Source organism: Scyliorhinus canicula, chromosome 8, assembly GCF_902713615.1.
Source record: "Scyliorhinus canicula chromosome 8, sScyCan1.1, whole genome shotgun sequence".
Taxonomy (NCBI): domain Eukaryota; kingdom Metazoa; phylum Chordata; class Chondrichthyes; order Carcharhiniformes; family Scyliorhinidae; genus Scyliorhinus; species Scyliorhinus canicula.
This window is the reverse complement of record NC_052153.1, coordinates 161,581,027-161,599,938: the sequence shown is the minus strand read 5'-3', so window position 1 is coordinate 161,599,938 and position 18,912 is coordinate 161,581,027. Positions and strand designations below refer to the sequence as shown.

The following is an 18,912-nucleotide window of genomic DNA, read 5'->3' as shown; positions in this document are numbered from 1 at the left end:
AACAGTACTGCATTGGAGTGTCAACCTTCTTATTCAGAGATCAGAGTGCGACCAAATGAGCCATGGTTTAATCTCAATTTAAAATAAAACTGTACTGCTATTCATTGTTTGTGGTGCCATCTATTTATGACCAGAGTATAAAGCAGTTATGGAAGCTAAGACCTCAACAAGCCTAATCAGATTTTTATTACTGTAGTTAAAAAGACAGTAAACTTTATTTGAACGTTTTGCTATTAAGTAAAATATACTAGCTCACAAGGAAATGGTTATGGTACTGGAGTGCTAACCGATAGGTCGAGAGTTCAAATCCTACCATAACAAATTGTGAATTTAAACTTTATTAAATCAACTAATGTGGGCTCGTCCTAGAAAATAAATGACTGTGAAATTAGCTCTATCCTCCTAAAATGAAATGAAAATTGCTTATTGTCACAAGTAGGCTTCAATGAAGTTACTGTGAAAAGCCCCTAGTCGCCACATTCAGGCGCCTGTTCGGAGAGGCTGGTACGGGAATTGAACCTTCGCTGCTGGTCTTGTTCTGCATTACAAGCCAGCTGTCTTAGCTCACTGAGCTTAAAAAATGCCAACTGGCTCCTTAATATCCTTTAGGAATGGGAAATTGCCAGTACTTACTGATCTGGCCTACACATGGCTCTCGTCTCATCCTAGCTCTTCAATCTCAAACACCTCTAGAGATGTGTGCTCATCCAACTCTTGCCCTTTTTCCATCCTGGATTTTAGTCTCTGCACCATTGGCAGCCATGCCTTCAGTTGCCTAGGCCTCAAGCTCTACAATTTCCTCTCTAAACCTCTCTGCTTTGCTATTCTCCATTAAGACCCTCCTTAAACCTACCTCTTGAGGTAGGCGCAGGGGAGGGGCTTGATGTTTTGTTGAAGAGTGGGTGGGGGGGGGGGGGGGGGGAAGAAAGAGACAAGGGTTGCTGACAAGGCTGCGGTTGATGTGGCGCAGTTGAAAAAGGATCGATGACAGTGGACATCAGGGGGTGGGCCTGGAGGGTCGCATGACACAGCCCAAAAAGGGGTATGGCTGATCGGCAGGGGAAAGGGAGCGGGTGGGGGACCTGGGGCTACTGCTGGTGAGGGAATATAACGAGGCTAGTGAGGGGGGAGGACAAGAACTCCTACCTACACAGGCCTCCATCTCCCAGATATTGAAGAAGGTCAAGGATCTGGAGCAGTGTGGGCCGCATCGCCCAATATCGTTGTTGAACGTGGACGCCACATTGTTGGCGTATGAATTGAGGACTGTATCCCGGGGGTTGTAGGCAATGATCAAACGGGTTTCATAATAGGGAGGCAGTTGTCGGTGAATGCGAGGAGGCTATTCAATGTAATTATGCCTCTGGAGGTTGCAATGGACGAAGAGAAGACATTTGACCGAGTGGAGTGGGAATATCTTTGGGAGGTGCTGGGACGGTTTAGGGTTGGACAGGGATTTGTAGACTGGGTCTGGTTGCTGTACAAGGCACAGGTTGTAAGCGTGCGGACAAACCGAGTGAGTTCGGGATATTTTGGGCTGCACTGGGGGACGAGGTCAGTGAGTCTGAAATGTATAACAGCAGGTTGTCTGCGTACAGTGAGACCCATAGCTCAGGCAACCCCCGCACAATCCCTCCAATTCCCCAACGACGCTCTAAGCTGAAGGAGTTCTGGCAGGGGTTTGCGGATGTAATGTCCAAGGTGTAGGGGGTGAAGGTGGGTCCCGAGGCAGCGATATTTTGGGTGACGGAAGACTCAGGGGCGAGAGAGGCCGCTGTATTGGCCTTTGCCTCCCTGATAGCCCGGAGACAGATCTTGCTTGGATGGAATGACTCGGAGCTGCCAAAAGCGGGGGAGTGGATGAGCGACCTGGCGGAATTCCTGAGACTGGAGAAGGTCAGGTTCGCCCTGAGGGGGTCGGTTGATGGGTCCTATCGGTGTTGGAAGCCGTTCATTGACTTCTTTAAGGAGGATTGAGGGGTCAGCAGCAAAGGGGTGGGCTAAAATGGGGAAGGCAGGTTGGGAGAAAGGGGCGATAATAATCATTATTGGTGTCACAAGTAAGTTTAAATTACTCCCACAATGAAGTAATGTTGAAAATCCCCTTGTCGCCATACTCCGGCGCCTGTTCAGGTACACGCAGGAAGAATTCAAAATGTCCAATTAACCTAACAAGTCTTTCGGGACTCGTGGGAGGAAACCAGAGCACCCGGAGGAAACCCACGCAGACACGAGGAGAACGTGCAGATTCCACACAGCCAATGACCCAAGATGGGAATCGAACTCGGGTCCCTGGCGCTGTGAAGCAACAGTGTGAACCACAATGCTACTGTGACACTGATAGAGCCGGGGAGAGAAAGAGTGTGGGTGTTGGTTATTTATAACGTTGTATTATTTTTCTTCTGCTTTTGTTTGTTTTTATGAAAATGCCTGAAGAAAATTTTTTAAAGGAGAAAAAACCTACCTCTTTGACCAAGCTTTTGGCCATTTGTCTTAACACGTTCATTTATTTCAGTGTCAAAGTCCTATTTTATAGTGCTCCTGTGAAATTATTTTGGACCATTTTACTACGTTAAAGGTGTCATATAAATCAAAGTTGTTGCAGTCCATATTACGTGGTTGTCTTAATGTCTCTTTGTAGTGGTCTAATAGCCACTTCTGGTGGAAAAGGCACACCGCCACCATCTGAAGCCAAGTGGCACGAGCATTAATCATGGCCTTGCCAACCACACACCTTCCAAGAATAAAAAGTTGAAAATAACCTCTCATCATTAGAGACATCACTGTATGATACAAAACAATTTTCTCAGACTCTTCCACATGATCCACAAGTGAGGCATGGCGAGTGCTCTCCTCCCAAGCTCACCAACACTTGCCGTAAATCATTAGTTAGAAGGCAGACAAGCAGTCACCATAGATTTTCTGGATTTCTCCTCCATGTATGAAGAGTATTGTAGCTGCTCAGCATCTCCTGCGACATCGCTAAGATGGATTGCTCACAAAAGTGAGGAATTAAGTAATGAGCCAAGAAGAGATCCCACCTCAGAGCGCTGCCAGCAAATTTGATTAGCCAGCAGCACTCTAGTCCCTGCCGCCCAAGCCCCGAGAGTCCAGGACCCGGTAAGCTGGGGTGGGGTGGGGGAGAGAGAGAAAAGAGAGAGAAGAGGAATGAAAATCGCTTATTGTCACAAGTAGGCTTCAAATGAAGTTACTGTGAAAAGCCCCTAGTCGCCACATTCCGGCGCCTGTTCAGGGAGGCTGGTACGGGAAGAACTGTAGTGTCAATGATAATAAGAAATGAAAATGAAAAATGATAATCGCTTATTGTCATGAGTTGGCTTCAATGAAGTTACTGTGAAAAGCCCCTCGTCGCCACATTCCGGCACCTGTTCAGGGAGGCTGGTATGGGAATTGAACCGTGCTGCTGGCCTGCCTTGGTCTGCTTTAAAAGCCACCGATTTAGCCCAGTGTGCTAAACCAGTCCCTAGCTGCTGCTAGCTGCTGATGGAGGAGCTCTGACCTTCAAACCTCCACCTTCCTGCAAGATGCTGGAACAGGATTACTTTTCGAGATTCACCCTCCCACCCCTACCTCACCCTGAACCTTTCCCGTCAACTTGAAAATTTAGGCTTGGCAGGAAACAGCCCTTAAGTGGTCGATAATTACCCAGTTAAGGGCCTCAATTTGGACAAGGATGAGAAAGCTGGGCTAGGTATCACCTGCCTTAGCATAGAATTGCAGAGATGTCAGGGCAGGCAGGAATCCACTGGGAAAGCTATCCAAGACATTTTATAGCCACCTGTCTACAAACCCACCTGTAGTGGACCGTAAAATTCTGCCCATGAGCTCATCATTCTAAAGTGCACCATATTAACCCTGGTGTCTATGGTTTATTAAGTAATGGATATCTCATAACATAATCAGGGCTATGGATTTAATTTTTCTTCCCTAATTGATTATCTGGTGCTAAAATTTTAACCAACTGAAGGAAAATAAATTATTACTTTAGTTTGCATCTGTTCATTTAGGTTTCTGAATTTTATTTTTAAAAATGTAACACATAATGAAAACATAAATACACCTTTTACCCACTTATGTAACACCACAGATGTACAAAGGAAATGTAACTATGCCTGCGTAGAAGCCCCATTAACCAGTACATTGCATTCTCAGCAAAGATCAGGATGTAAACTAATACAAGAAAAAACATTCAGAACACAGAGATAAATACTTACCCCACCTCCTACAGGAATCTTGTCCACCAAAGATTTTGCCTTCAGATGCTTTTCCTGTAAAAGTCTTTGTTTCTGTTGGAGACCTGGTTTATCAAATATGTAAAATAAAAGACTTCCAATTTTACTTTGTATGCTACAATTCTGCAAGTGCAATTTAGTTTTTAGAAGAACAGTTTTAACCTATTATATAATAATTTTTGCTGAAATCTAGAAAAGGTCAGGTTTGATAAGCAAATATGCTTCAAACAATTCAGTTTAGGAGAATGTGCATTGGTAATTAACAGGGGCTTTCATTAATTTAGCATGAATAAAACAGCAGAGGCCATAATTGCTTGTTTCTTGCTGGAAGGTCATCAGCAGATAAAATGTAGGTCAAATATGAAAGAGTTAAACATTTGAGAAGTTTATGAAAAATGCTCAACTGTAACATGTTACAACTGCAGCCAATGCCAAATGCGTCCTTCTCTCACTGTCAGTTGCAGTTAGCAACATAAAGGTCAAATTCCCTTGTTCTACCAACAGCGGAGATCCAACTTTCTAAAGGAGACTTGGGAGTTGCTGCTGGATTCACTAGTTTTGCTTCTGCTCAACGTATAATGAAGAACAGCACAAAATGGAAGTAAAGAGGCAGCCTGATATAGCACTGCCATCACAAAACCAGCCTTAAAACATAAAGGCAAAGAGACTTTTCAATGTATAGCTAAAGATACAGCCAGATTTTTAAATAATTGCTTGGATGCCCTGCCAATCGCCATTCATAAACCATGGAATTCCTACAGTGCAGAAGGAGGCCATTCGGCCCATCAAGTCTGCTTAGACTCTCCAAATGAGCACCCTTCCTGAGCCCACTCCCCCACGCTATCCCTGTAACCCCACCTAACCGTTGGGCACTACGGGATAATGTAGCATTGCCAATCAATCCTACACATATTTGAACTGTGGGAGGAAACCCACGCAGACATAGGACGAATGTGCAAACTTCACACAGTCACCCAAGGTTGGAATTCAACCCGGGTCCCTGGCGTTGTGAGGGAGCAGTGCTAACCACTGTGCCACCGAGCCACCCTCATAACTGCATTGTTCTCTTAATAACCTAAGTCAGGCAGAAATATTTCTTTCAATTTGCATCTGCAGTGAGCTTTTATGGTAGGACATCGAATCCTTCAGTGTTTGTGGGTCATATAGATGCATACCATAGAGAGGGCATACATAAATCTTGCACCCATCGTTTACTATTTTGCATGCATATCAAGTTATATCAACTGAGCTAACCACTTAATTTTTTAATTTAGATTTTTCCAACACTAACTTAGGATGTTCATGCTTGCAATGTGTAACTCTGCAACTAAATGCTTATAGTGTGAAAAGATTGGTGACAGTTCTATCCTTCACAAATAAGCTTTCTGGATTAGAATGGTCATTGTTCAATGGCAAGGAGAGGCAATGCTGCTGATTCTGCTAATTCCAGTGTAAACTGAAGCCCAAAGCCCACACCAGGTTAGCTCCTGCTGCCCTGGGTGATGACATCTTCCCCTGCAACACCAGCAAGATCACTACCAGAGACTAGAAAATGCACCCTGCAGCACCTACCCAAGCCTAGTTTTGAATGATGACACTGCTCTTGTAAAATTTTCACCCTCTCATCTTTTGCTCACTCTCGATCTTGGATAGGCAAGCGGCACAACCTTTGGATTTCTCGCTAAGTTTTGTTTATGTTTTAGAACTGCACAGAAGGGAGTAAATCAATCACCCATCGTTGTTTAATGGAGGCATTTTAAAAAAAACTGTCCTTCTATGGAGATGAAGGCTATCATCAAAAACATCAGGTCTGAGACTGAGGCGAGTGTAACTCGCAAAACTATAACCATCATTTGAGTAGGGTGATCATGGCTCGGCACAACATTGAGGGCCGAAGGGCCTGTTCTGTGCTGTACTGTTCTATGTTCTATTCTGTGACGGGGTGTGCAGGGTCCTAAATGGGAATGCTGCCTCCTCTTATCCTAATTATTAAAAAGCATGGAGGTAAAGAGCTACATTTACCCCAGTGTGACATTAGAGGCATGCATCCAGATCATGGCTGGGGTTATCAAGCCTTCAGCATTCCAACTGCCTTAAAGATGTGTGGTGAGGCCATGTCCTTTCTGAAGATTACTTTTGTGGAACACCTGTCCTTCACATTGATCCTGCTCAGCTTCAGAAAATCTTCTCCTTCTGTCACTAAGTCTTTGTTCAGATGGCACAATTAGGCATCTGATATCATGCCTTCAAGGGAATAGGGCAGGTACAAAAAACTGTCCCACCTCATGGAACACCAGAACAACCAACTCCCAGGCAACCAATGCTGGTGCCACCACCCATCCCCCTCTTCTCCCATTCCTGCATCTGAACCTTCAGAACTTTTGGCTTAGCAGAGTTTATGATCCCTTTCTGCGAGTGATCCAATGTGTGACTCTGCCTGCAACTGTGCCCGAGCCTTAGACAGTGTTCACTTGGCAAAGCAGATGCTCCAGAAGTGGGTGCATTTATGTTCTCATTAAGAGCTACATTTTTTAAATGGCTAGACTTGATTGCAGGAGTGAGACAGAGCACATAAAAGTGAGAGAGGGGCTGGGTCGGCGTGGAGCCAGAGACTTAAACAGACATTGTGGTCTCTCTCCATGTCAGAGGCAGGGCCAACTGCGCCGCCTGCTGCACCTACACTGCAGGCAGTTCAATTGTAAACAATGTAGAGTGCCAGGGATAATCTGGGGACCTCCCAGATTGCCAATGGTGAATTGGTGGATGCTCCTATGCAGTCTAATGAACTTCCTCTCATCCCTCTTGCAGAACTCCAGGAATACCTACAGCTAGTTTGCTTGGCCACGACAAGCTCCAGCTGACACACAAGCAATACTCAAGGTTAGCACTGCTGGTCAGGTCTGTCTATTCAATAAGAAAGACCATGGGCACGATCAAGCTGTGAGCCAACTTGACCTGTGCTGAAGAAAGCATTTCTCACTGGGTTGAAGGGGGGGGGGGGGGATCACTCATGACTCTGCTACCTTCCAATTATAGGACGTAGATGTTAGGTTCACTGGACTCTCAAAATGAAAACAACCATATTCAGCCTCAACATCATTTACAGTAGAGATTTCTCAACTTTTCATCTCTTAAGGGATGGTGAGGAGGATGCTGTACATTTCCTGCAGGAAACACATTGATTCAGCAGACAATCCATAGTTGCTCTGACCCACTTGTCTCATCTCACTTGCTGGCTGGGTGACATATTGCTTCACCCAGTTAATGCGTATGCTCGCCAGCCCAGCACACAGTGGGCTCACTTCTTTGAAGCTACAGCTTATCTAAACTCCAACGCCACAGACAATGATTTCAACTGTATGCTGAGGCAAGGGATTCCTCAGATACCCCATGCAGCCAGGAGGCAATGAAAAAAAGTTGAGGGACTTTGTCAGTCCTATGACCTGTTGGAGGTTTGGCAAAATCGGAATATCGGAGCAGGAGTAGACACTTCAGCCCCATTGAGCCTGCTTCACCATTCAATACAAACGTGGCTGATCATCCACTTCAATGCTTTCCCCCTCCCCACGCTACCCTTATATCCCTTCATGTTGTTGGTATTTCGAAATTTGTCAATCTCTGCTTTAAACATATTCAATGACTGAACTTCCATAGCCCTCTGCGGTTGAGAATTCCAAAGATTCACAAGGTTCTGAGTAAAAAATTGCTCCTCATCTCGATCCTACTTGAATTTGACTTGTTAACCAAAAGTTTTTATATTTTTGTTGGTGTGTCAGAGGGCACTTAGCTCCTCCTTATTGGCAACTTTCTGGTTGGATCAAAAAATATATAAAAAGCAGACTAAAACTGGAAGTTGCTTAAGCGGTGCATGCTTGGGGTGTGGATACCTTTAAATAAATGCTTATAAAGTGCGTAAAAACTGGCTCCAGTGCCATGTCCTTCATCAGCTGGCTTTCTGGAACATGACATGGTCACTCCACCTTTATGACATTTCATTTGAAGTAGTCAGATTTTATCAAACCAAGACTTCCGGTTGCGGCTATGTGGAGCTAAGTCGTACGTTCGGCAGCTCCCGGCAGGAACGGACTTTTGGGCTCTTTTTAGGGCCCCCAGTGGTACTTTTTTGACGTTTCCCGACGTGGGAAGGAGCCAGCAACATTTCCCTGGCAGTATATGGCCTGGACCAGGAGTGGGGCGAGTAAGAAAGTGGGTGCAGCGCCAAAGCAGAAGCGAGGGAAGAAGCACAAGATGGCGGCGGGCGGAGACCAGGAGGCAGAGTGGGTGCAGGAGCATTAGGAGACTCTACATCGCTGTTTCAGGGAGCTTAAAACGGAGCTGCTGGAGCCATTGAAGGCTTCAATTGACAAGCTGCTGGAGACCCAGACGGCCCAGGGGGTGGCGATCCGAGAGATCCGACAAAAGGCCTCCGAAAGAGAGAAACAAAACCTTAGGCCTCGCGGTGAAGGTGGAGTTGCACGAGGCGCTCCATAAAAAATGGCAGGAGAGGTTCGAGGAGATGGAGTACCGGTCGAGGCGGAAACATCTGCGGATCCTGGGCCTTGCGGAAGGGCTGGAGGGGTCAGACATGGGGGCCTATGTGGCCATCATGTTAAATTCGCTGATGGGAGCTGGGTCCTTTCAGGGGTCCCTGGAGCTGTAGGGGGCCCATCGAATATTGGCAAGAAGACCCAAGCCGAATGAGCCGCCATGGGCGGTGCTGGTGCAGTTCCACCGGTTTGCTGACCAGGAGTGTGTGCTCAGGTGGGCCAAGGAGTGGAGCAGCAGGTGGGAGAACGCGGTGGTGCAGATCTCTCAGGACTGGAGCGCGGAGGTGGCAAAGAAGAGGGCCGGGAGGAAAGGAGTGAAGTTCGGCATGCTACAGCCGGCACGTTTGTGGGTCACCTACAAGGACCGGCACTTTTACTTTGAGTCCCCGGCGGAGGCGTGGGCCTTTGTGCAGGCCGAGAAGTTGGACTCAAACTGAGGGCTGGGTCGGGGGTCTGCATGTAACTGTGTTATATTTTGAGGGGGGGTTCTCTGTTTAATGTTGGTTCTTTGTTGTTTTCCAGGTGGGTGGGGCACTGTTTTCTGCTTGAGTTTGTTGGATGGGCTCGATGAGGGGGGCAGACCTGCAGTGTGGGGGGCTGATGGTGGGTTGGGGCTCCGCGAGGGGACCGGGCCAGTAAATGGAGCTGCTGTAGAGGAAGTGGGGTCTGGCAGGTGGAAAGCGGAGGCTTTTTTCCACTTGAGAGTGGGAGGGGGAGGAGGAAAGCCTGCTGGTGGACACTGGGGAGGAGGGGAAGCCCCACGCTGGGAGGGGTTGGAGAAGTGGCGGGAGTAGCCGGGGTTAGCAGGAGTCAGCTGACTTGCGGGGTATAATGGAGGGAGCAACGCAGCTAGGGGGGGTCCTAGCTTGGGGGGCGGGGTACCGGGTTGCTGCTGGAATGGCCAAGAAGGAGCTGGAGTATGTGGAGGGGGTCGGGATGGGGGTCTGCCGCCGCGGGGAACGGGCTGAGCGGGGGGCGCGGGCACGTGGCGGGCTGAGGAAGGGTGATGGCTAGTCGGCAGGGGAGGGGGGCAGGCGGTCCCCTGATCCGGCTGATAACCTGGAATGTGAGGGGACTGAATGGGCCGATCAAACAGGCCCGCATGTTTGCGCACCAGAGGGGGCTGAAGGCGGATGTGGCCATGCTTCAGGAGACGCACCTGAAGGTGGCGGATCAGGTTAGATTGAGGAAGGGATGGGTAGGCCAGGTGTTTCATTCGGGGCTGGATGCAAAAAATTGGGGGGTGGCGATCCTGGTGGGGAAGAGGTTGTCGTTTGAGGCGTCGAATGTGGTGGCAGACAGCGGCGGGAGGTATGTGATGGTAAGTGGTAAGCTGCAGGGGGAGCGGGTGGTGCTGGTCAATGTATACGCCCCGAATTGGGACGATGCTGGTTTCATGCAGCGCATGATAGGCCGGATTCCAGATTTGGAGGCGGGGGGCCTGATAATTTGGGGGGGGGGGGGGGGGGGGGGGGGGGGGGCAGCGGCGGCTAAGGTGTTGAGGGGGTTTATGGACCAGATGGGAGAGGGGATCCATGGAAGGTTTGCGAGGCCGAGGGCCAGGGAATTTTCATACTTCTCCCATGTGCATAAAGCCTATTCCCGGATTAATTTTTTCGTTATGAGTAGGGCGCTGATTGCGAGGGTGGAGGATTCTGAGTATTCGGCGATAGCCATTTCTGACCATGCCCTGCACTGGGTGGACCTCGAGCTGGGGGAGGAGAGGGACCAGCGCCCGCTTTGGCACTTGAGGGTGGGCTGCTGGCGGACGAGGAGGTGGGCGGGCGGGTTCAAGGATGTATTGAGAGGTACCTGGAGGGCAATGACAATGGGGAGGTCCGGGTGGGGAAGGTCTGGGAGGCGCTGAAGGCGGTGGTTAGGGGGGAGTTGATCTCCATTTGAGCCCACAGGGAGAGGAGAGAGCAGAGAGAGAGGGAGAGACTGGTGGGGGAAGTGGTGAGGGTGGACAGGAGATATGCGGAGGCTCCAGAGGAGGGATTGCTGAGGGAGTGGCGTAGTCTCCAAGCTGAGTTCGACTTGTTGACCACCAGAAAGGCGGAAGCTCAGTGGGGGAAGGCACAGGTAACGGTCTATGAATATGGGGGGAAGGCGAGCAGGATGCTGCCGCACCAGCTCCGTAAGCGGGATGCGGCCAGGGAGATTGGTGGAGTTAAGGATAGGGGAGGGAATGTGGTGCAAAGGGGGGTAGACATTAATGGGGTCTTCAGGGACTTTTATGACGAACTGTATCATTCCGAACCCCCAGCGGAGGAGGGGGGGATGGGGCGCTTCTTGGACCGGTTGAGATTCCCGAGGGTGGAGGAGGGACAGGTGGAGGGACTGGGGGCGCCGGTTGAGCTGGAGGAGCAGGTCAAAGGGATAGGGAGCATGCAGTCGGGGAAGTCTCCGGGGCCGGATGGGTTCCCGGTCGAATTCTATAAAATGTATGCAAACCTGTTGGGCCCCCTGTTGGTTAGGACCTTCAACGAGGCAAGGGAAGGGGGGGCTCTGCCTCTGACGATGTCTTGGGTGCTGATTTCCTTGATCCTTAAGCGGGACAAGGATCCCCTGCAGTGTGGGTCATACAGGCCGATCTCGCTCTTAAATGTAGACGCCAAGCTGTTGGCAAAGATCTTAGCCACGAGGATATAGGACTGTGTGCCGCAGGTTATCCACGAGGATCAAACAGGGTACGTGAAGGGGAGGCAGCTGAACACCAACATACGGAGGCTCTTGAATGTTATAATGATGCCGGCGGTAGAAGGGGAGGCGGAGATAGTGGTGGCGTTGGACGCGGAGAAGGCCTTTGATAGGGTTGAGTGGGGGTACTTGTGGGAGGTGTTAGAGGTTCGGGTTTGGGGAGGGGTTTGTCAGGTGGGTGAGGCTGTTATATAAGGCCCCAATGGCGAGCGTGGCCACGAATAGGAGGAGGTCGGAGTATTTTTGGTTATACCGAGGGACGAGGCAGGGGTGACCCTTGTCCCCCCTGCATTTTGCGTTAGCAATTGAACCCCTGGCCATGGCGCTGAGGGAGTCGAGGAACTGGAGGGGGCTGGTGCGAGGTGGGGAGGAACACCGAGTGTCGCTCTATGCGGATGACCTATTGTTGTATGTGGCGGACCCGGTGGGGGGAATGCCGGAGGTGATGAGGATTCTCAGGGAATTTCTCAGGGTACAAGCTCAACGTGGGGAAGAACGAGCTGTTCATTGTACACCTGGGGGACCAGGAGGGGGGGATTGGTAGGCTTCCACTAAAAAGAGCGGAGAGGAGCTTCAGGTACTTGGGGGTCCAGGTGGCCAGGAGCTGGGGGGCCTTGCATAAGCTTAACCTCACAAGGCTGGTGGAGCAAATGGAGGAGGGGTTTAAGAGGTGGGACATGCTGCCGTTGCACCTGGCGGGTAGGGTGCAATCAGTTAAGATGACGGTGCTCCCGAGATTTCTGTTCCTGTTCCAGTGCCTCCCAATCCTTAGCCCGAAGGCCTTTTTCAGGCGGGTTAACAGGAGCATTACGGGGTTTGTGTGGGTGCACGGGACCCCGAGGGTGAGAAGGGTGTTCCTGGAGCAGGGCAGAGATAGGGGGGTCTGGCGCTGCCCAACCTCTGTTGGTATTATTGGGCTGCCAACACAGCGATGGTGCATAAGTGGGTCATGGACGGGGAAGGGGCAGCATGGAAGAGGATGGAGATGGCGTCCTGTGTGGGCACGAGCCTGGAGGCGCTCCCTCCAACAAGGTATACCACGAGCCGGGTGGCAGCGGCTACGTTTTCTTTGTTTTCGGCTGAAGGGACGTGTGTATTTGATCATCGCTAATGACGGGCGTTAGTTTATTTTTTATATATATGAGGGGGGGGTTTGTTCTTTCTTTTCTTGATATTTTTTGTTGTTGATATTTTGTGAAAATTTGAATAAAAAATTATTTAAAAAAAAAAAAGATTTTATCAAACCACCAACTCACCTGGTGTCATTCTAAGCATCTCAAGATTTGGGCTGACTGGTTTTTCTGACTTTCTTTGGTTGTTTTCAACATTAGATCTGTACAACATAAAACATTTTTTTTTAAAAATTACATGGGGAACTAAAACATTTTATTTCCTGTTCTGAAGATACCAGAATTGTCATCTTCATTGACGGCAGAAAGAAGGCAGTAGTGGGTTGGCTGCTTACTCTGCATCACCTCCTTTCCATAAGTGACTGATCAATTCCGACCAATTTCCACCATCCAAAAATCACTCTTGCTGAATCTTATGGGTCATTTAAAAGGTATAGGCTACCTTAAGTGGCTCTTCTTTACTGTGAACCAAGTCAGTGGCAGGTAATATCACAGCCCAATACAAACCTGCTGTCACCCCATTCACTTTCAAGCGGGTGTTTTGTGTGTATATGTGCCAATCCTGAGTGGGAGCCCTTCATGATTTTCCCACCTTTCTCTACGCAAACCAATAGCAATCCAACCATTAACCAAACTGAAATGATTCAACAGAGATCAATCAACTGTGCAAAATCCAGGAATTGAACGCCATACTTCCTGTTCGCTATGACTTAGCTCCACATCATACAGCACATTTAGTCATTGAACTATCAGGGAACCCAACAAAATGTTTGAAGCCATTTCTACCATCCCGTCCAACATATTAACAGGTAAATATTTTCACTGTGAAGAATTATAGTGAATATGGAACAATGGTAAAATACATTTTCTTTAAATTCTCAAAATCAAATGGATGATATGATTTCCTTGGTATGGAAAGCACTCTGCAGACAATGCTGGAGTGAGATTTCCCAAGTGGTGGGACATCACAGTGACATCGGAGCAACACCAGGAAAAAAAGCGAAGGTCATGGGAAAAGTCAGAATGTCTGCCAACTGTTCAAGAAACAATGGGACTTAGCTGACAAACACAAGTAGAATTTTCCATTTTAAGTACAATGTGGCATTAGCTCAAAATGTTGGCTTTCCCATCCCCAGAACACTAACTCCGGTGGAAGACCTTCCCTCTATTCTTTTATGGGGAATTGTTGGCAAAGTCAGCATTTGTTGCTCATTCACAATTCCCTTCAACTGAATGACTTGCTAGACTATTTCAGAGGGCAGTTCAGAGTCAACTACATTGCCGTGGGTCGGGAATCACAGATGGATCACACCAGGTAAGGGGGGCAGATTTCCTTCCCCAAAGGACATTAATGAATAAGATCGGTTTTAACAATCTATGACGGTCACCATTATGGAAATTAGCTTTTAAATTCAATTAATAAATCTGGAAAAAAATGTCACCAATAGTGATGGTGAGATCTGAACCCGTGTTCCAACAGCATTAACCTGGGCCTCTGGATTACTAATCAAAGGACATTACCATTATGCCACCATCTCACCCCGACTCCCTCCCAATTAGTCCATTCCCCTCGACCGGAGGTCTATGCAAAGTTGACTTTAATCATCTTCTTTTCCGTATAAAATAAAGGAATAATTATCAACAGTAGAAAATATTAGATTTGCCTTTGCGCAAGTAACTGAATAGCCAACATGAAGTCAGAAGGGCGAGAGCTACATGCCACTGTGAAATTCCTGATGACTTGATGTATCTCGCTTCTTAAAGAGTATTTGAGGAAGAGCCAAATGGAAACTCAAAACTGAGAGATTCAGGAAAATTGTTCTGAACCGTTAATAGGCCGACGGATAGAAAAGAATGAGCACTGGTTGGGGGTGGGAGCGTACTGAAAGGGCATCTTCTTGCCTATTGTTGGGTCTGCCAAGCTTACTAGTTAACATAAATGACCTCCATGCAAATGCTCAAATTTGCAGGTGGCACCAAATTAGGGGTGGTAGATTCAGAGAGGCAGCTCATGAATCAGATTGAGCTGGATAAAATAAGAACAGACATAAAACTGAACATAGAACATAGAACATTACAGCACAGAACAGGCCCTTCGGCCCTCAATGTTGTGCCGAGCAATGATCACCCTACTCAAACCCACGTATCCACCTTATACCTGTAACCCAACAACCCCCCCCTTAACCTTACTTTTTAGGACACTACGGGCAATTTAGCATGGCCAATCCACCTAACCCGCACATCTTTGGACTGTGGGAGGAAACCGGAGCATCCGGAGGAAACCCACACACACACGGGGAGGACGGGCAGACTCCGCACAGACAGTGACCCAGCCGGGAATCGAACCTGGGACCCTGGAGCTGTGAAGCATTTATGCTAACCACCATGCTACCGTGCTGCCTGTGAATTTTCATGCAAACAAATTTTAAAATGTACATGGAAGGAAAAGAATTGCAAGGATAGTAGCAAAATCGCTACAGGTGAAATTAAAAGAGGGGTCTCTCGAGATCCAAAGCTAAATATGCCTAATCAATGCAAATCAACAATCAGCAAATCTACTACTGAATTCATGAATGAAATAGAGTACAAGTGGAGTAACTTTTGATGAAACTGCACAAAGAGTGCTCTAGTTAGTGCATCGTGTGAACTGCGTCTTGTCCTGATTGCCAAAACATTCAGGCATTGGAGGAAAAGGTTGGACTTACAAGGGAAGATTAGATAAACTTGGATTGTGTATGAAACCTGAAAAGAAGGCATCAGATGGGGTGATCTTACTCTGAGATTAACAAGATGCTTAAGGGAACGGAATACTAGAATGGTAATCTAGGCAATGGCAAATCTAGAATGACATTTCGCTGCAGCACTAAAGGCGCTGCATTGTCAAAGTCTGATTTCTGGGATGGCAGGATTGTCACAAAAGGGAGATTGGGTTGACTGGGCCTGTATTCAGTGGAGTTAGAAGAATGAGACTGAATCTCATTGAAATGTATAAAATTCTTACAGGGCTGATCAGACTGGATGATATATCCTCTATCTTTTGGCCGGGGGGGGGGGGGGGAAAGAGGAAGAGTGGTGGAGTGGTGGCAGGGGTGCTCTAGAACATGGCATTACAGACTCAGGGACTTAGGGTAGGGGCTAAGCAATTTAGAACTTCAGCCAGTATGGTGATCCTGTGGAATAGAAGGTTGTTGAAGCCAGGTCACAGAATACATTTAAGAAGGAAATAAGATAGATTTCTACGCTCTAAAGGCATCAAGAATTATGGGCGAGCGTGGGAGAAGGGCACTGAGACAGAGAATTAGCTCACGGTACCAAGGATCCGGGTTCAATCCCGGCCCCGGGTCATTGTCCGTGTGGAGTTTGCACATTCTCCGCATATCTGCGTGGTTCTCACCCCCAGAGATGTGAAGGGTAGATGGATAGGCGACGCTAAATTGCCCCTTAACTGGAAAACATTTTAAAACAACAAAAAAGACAGAGAATTAGATATGATCGTATTGAATGGCAGAGCAGGCTCGAAAGGCCAAATGACCTACTCACACTCCTCTTTTCTATATTTCTAAAGGTATCATCCTTTAGACGAGACATTAGACAGGTCATGTAGTCATTCAGGATCCAACAGCATATTCAAAAACTAACGGATCCAAATGTATACTTAAAAAAATAAACAGAAGTCAGTCCCAGTGACTTGGGGCTAACATTGCAGGTCAACCAATAATGCCAAGATTCACATTAACTGGTCACTCTTGTCATGGACATGCTTTTGGACAATGGCTTTTCCTTTTGTTTACATGACAGTAACTGTACTTCAGAAGGTAATTTATTCTGTAAACTTCTGTGATGTTTTAATATGATAAAACTTTATAAATGCAATAATTACAATTTAGAGGTAAGACAGTATGCAGCAAAACATGTGCTTTTTGCCTGCTTTTCTATAGTTAACCCCGATACTTACATCAAATGATTCAGTGTGTTTGAAATTAGTGGTGTCACCAATCGCTGTCGTGGAATAAAAGCGGTTCTGCTTTTCTCACCAGGGGTCTCGATGTTTACCCTTCTGAAGAGATTCTGAGATTGCATTTTGACTCCATGGCATGGTGTGCCATCTACTTCTTGAAATTTGTTTGATCTAGGAGTAGGAGCCATCATTGGTACAATGCACAGCTAATCTAGAAAAATTAAAGATATTAGATTGATACAAACTCCTTATTAAATCCTGACATTTATGTATTCTGGCTGAGTATACTGGCAGCGGTAAACCAGGCACTAAAAATTTACAGCTGGCTGTACTGTTAATTCATAGTTGGCAAGATACTGAAACATTTTAAAATGTCATTCATGGAATGCAGGCGTTGCTGGCTCGGCCAGCATTTATCATAGAACCTACATTGCAGAAGGAGGCATTCGCCCCATCGAGTCTGCATCGGCCCTTGGAAAGAGCACCCTAACCAAGCCCACACCTCCACCCTATCCCCATAACTCAGTCATTCCACCCAACATTTTTGGACGCTAAAGGCAATTTAGCTTGGCCAATTCACCTAACCTGCACCTAACCTATGGGAGGAAACCGGAGCACCCGGTGGAAACACATGCAGACACAGTGAAAATGCTCAGACTCCGCACAGACAGTGACCCAAGCCGGTAATCAAACCTGGGACCCTGGAGCTGTGAAACAACTGTGCTACCGTGCAGCCCTAAATCCCACATCCCTAATTGCCCATGAGAAGGTGGTAGTGAGTAGTCTTCTCCAACTGCTGCAGTCCCTGTAGTGTAAGTACACCCAGAGAGCTTGAGAGTTTCCAGAATTTTGACCCAGTGAAATTGGAGGAACGGTGATATATTTCCAAGTCAGGATGTGGAGTGACCTGAAGGGAAACATCCAGATGGTGGTGATTCCCATGTGTTTGCTATACATGTCCTTCCAGATGGTACTGGTCCTGAGTTTGGAAGGTGCTGCCGAAGGAGCCTTGGTGAATTCCAGCATATAATGCTGCCACTGTTCATTGGTGGTGGAGGGAGTGCATGTTTGTGAAGCGGCGCCAATCAAGCGAGTGACTTTGCCTTGGATATTGTCAACTTTCTTGAGTGTTGTTGGAGCTGCAAATATCCAGGCACGGGTAAAGTATTCCATCGCACTCCTGACTTGTGCCTTGTAGATGGTGGATAGGCTTTGGGGAGTCAGGAGGCGAATTAGTCGCAACAGGATTTTTACCCTCTGACCAGTTCTTGTAGCCACAGTATTTATATGGCTAGTCCAGTTCAGTTTCTTGTCAATGACGTTGTCAGAAGGGGATTCAGCAATGGCAATGCCATTGAATGTCAAGGGGCGATGGTCAGATTTTCTCTTGTGTGGTGCAAACATTACTTGCAACTTGTCAGCCAAAGCCTGGATGTCATACAGGCTTTGCTGCATTTGGACACTGACTGCTTCATGGCCTAAGGACTCCCGAATAGTGCTGAACATTTGACCATATAATGGAAGGAAAGTCATTGATGAAGCAGCTGAAGATGGTTGGGCCTCGGGCACAGCCCTGAGGAACTCCTGCAGTGATGTACTGGATTGGAGATGATTGATCAGCACAACTATCTTCCTTTGTGCCAGGCATGACTCCACCAGCAGAGCGTTTTCCCCCTGATTTCACATTTGCTCGGGCTCCTTGATGCCACACTTGGGTCAAATGCTACCTTTATCTCAAGAACAGTCACTCTTACCTCTGGAATTCAACTCTTTGTCCATGTTTGAACTGAGGCTACAATGAGGTTAGGAGCCGAGTGAACCTGGTGGAACCCAAATGGAGCTTCAGTGAGCAGGTTATTGTTGATGGCACTGTTGGTGATCCCTTGCATCACTTTATTAATGACAGAGAGTAGACTGATGGAGCAGTAATTGCCCATGTTGGATTTGTACTGCTTTGTGAGGATAGGACATACCTGAACAATTTCTAGTATGGCAGGGGGATGGGTACCGGAGCAATAGGTCAGAAGGTGAAAGCATTGAGGGAGAACTAGGGAATAGGGCCAGTATGGCTCTGAGGAAGAGCAGACAGGGAGATGTTGCTGAAAACAGCGGGTCCGGTGGCCTGAAGTGCATATGTTTAATGCAAGAAGTATAATGGGTAAGGCAGATGAACTTAGAGCTTGGATTAGTACTTGGAACTATGATGTTGTTGCCATTACAGAGACCTGGTTGAGGGAAGGACACGATTGGCAGATAAACATTCCAGGATTTAGATGTTTCAGGCGGGATAGAGGGAGATGTAAAAGGGGTGGCGGAGTTGCGCT

At 47.5% G+C, this 18,912-nt stretch overlaps 1 protein-coding gene across 2 annotated transcripts in view; it reads right to left on the bottom strand.

Moving 5' to 3' along the window:
* The window catches only part of LOC119970645, a 66,214-nt gene that overhangs the window by 40,574 nt on the left and 6,728 nt on the right, over nt 1-18,912 (bottom strand). Inside the window, exons 2-4 of one of the 2 annotated variants that reach the window (XM_038805592.1) lie at nt 16,586-16,799; nt 12,757-12,833; nt 4,241-4,318 (exon numbers count right to left, since the gene is read on the bottom strand). In XM_038805592.1, coding sequence (XP_038661520.1) covers nt 4,241-4,318; nt 12,757-12,833; nt 16,586-16,779 — 349 coding nt within the window. In that variant the 5' untranslated portion in view covers nt 16,780-16,799. Of the gene's footprint in view, nt 1-4,235; nt 4,319-12,756; nt 12,834-16,585; nt 16,800-18,912 lie in introns of both variants that reach the window. The other variant, XM_038805591.1, reaches the window with a different exon arrangement.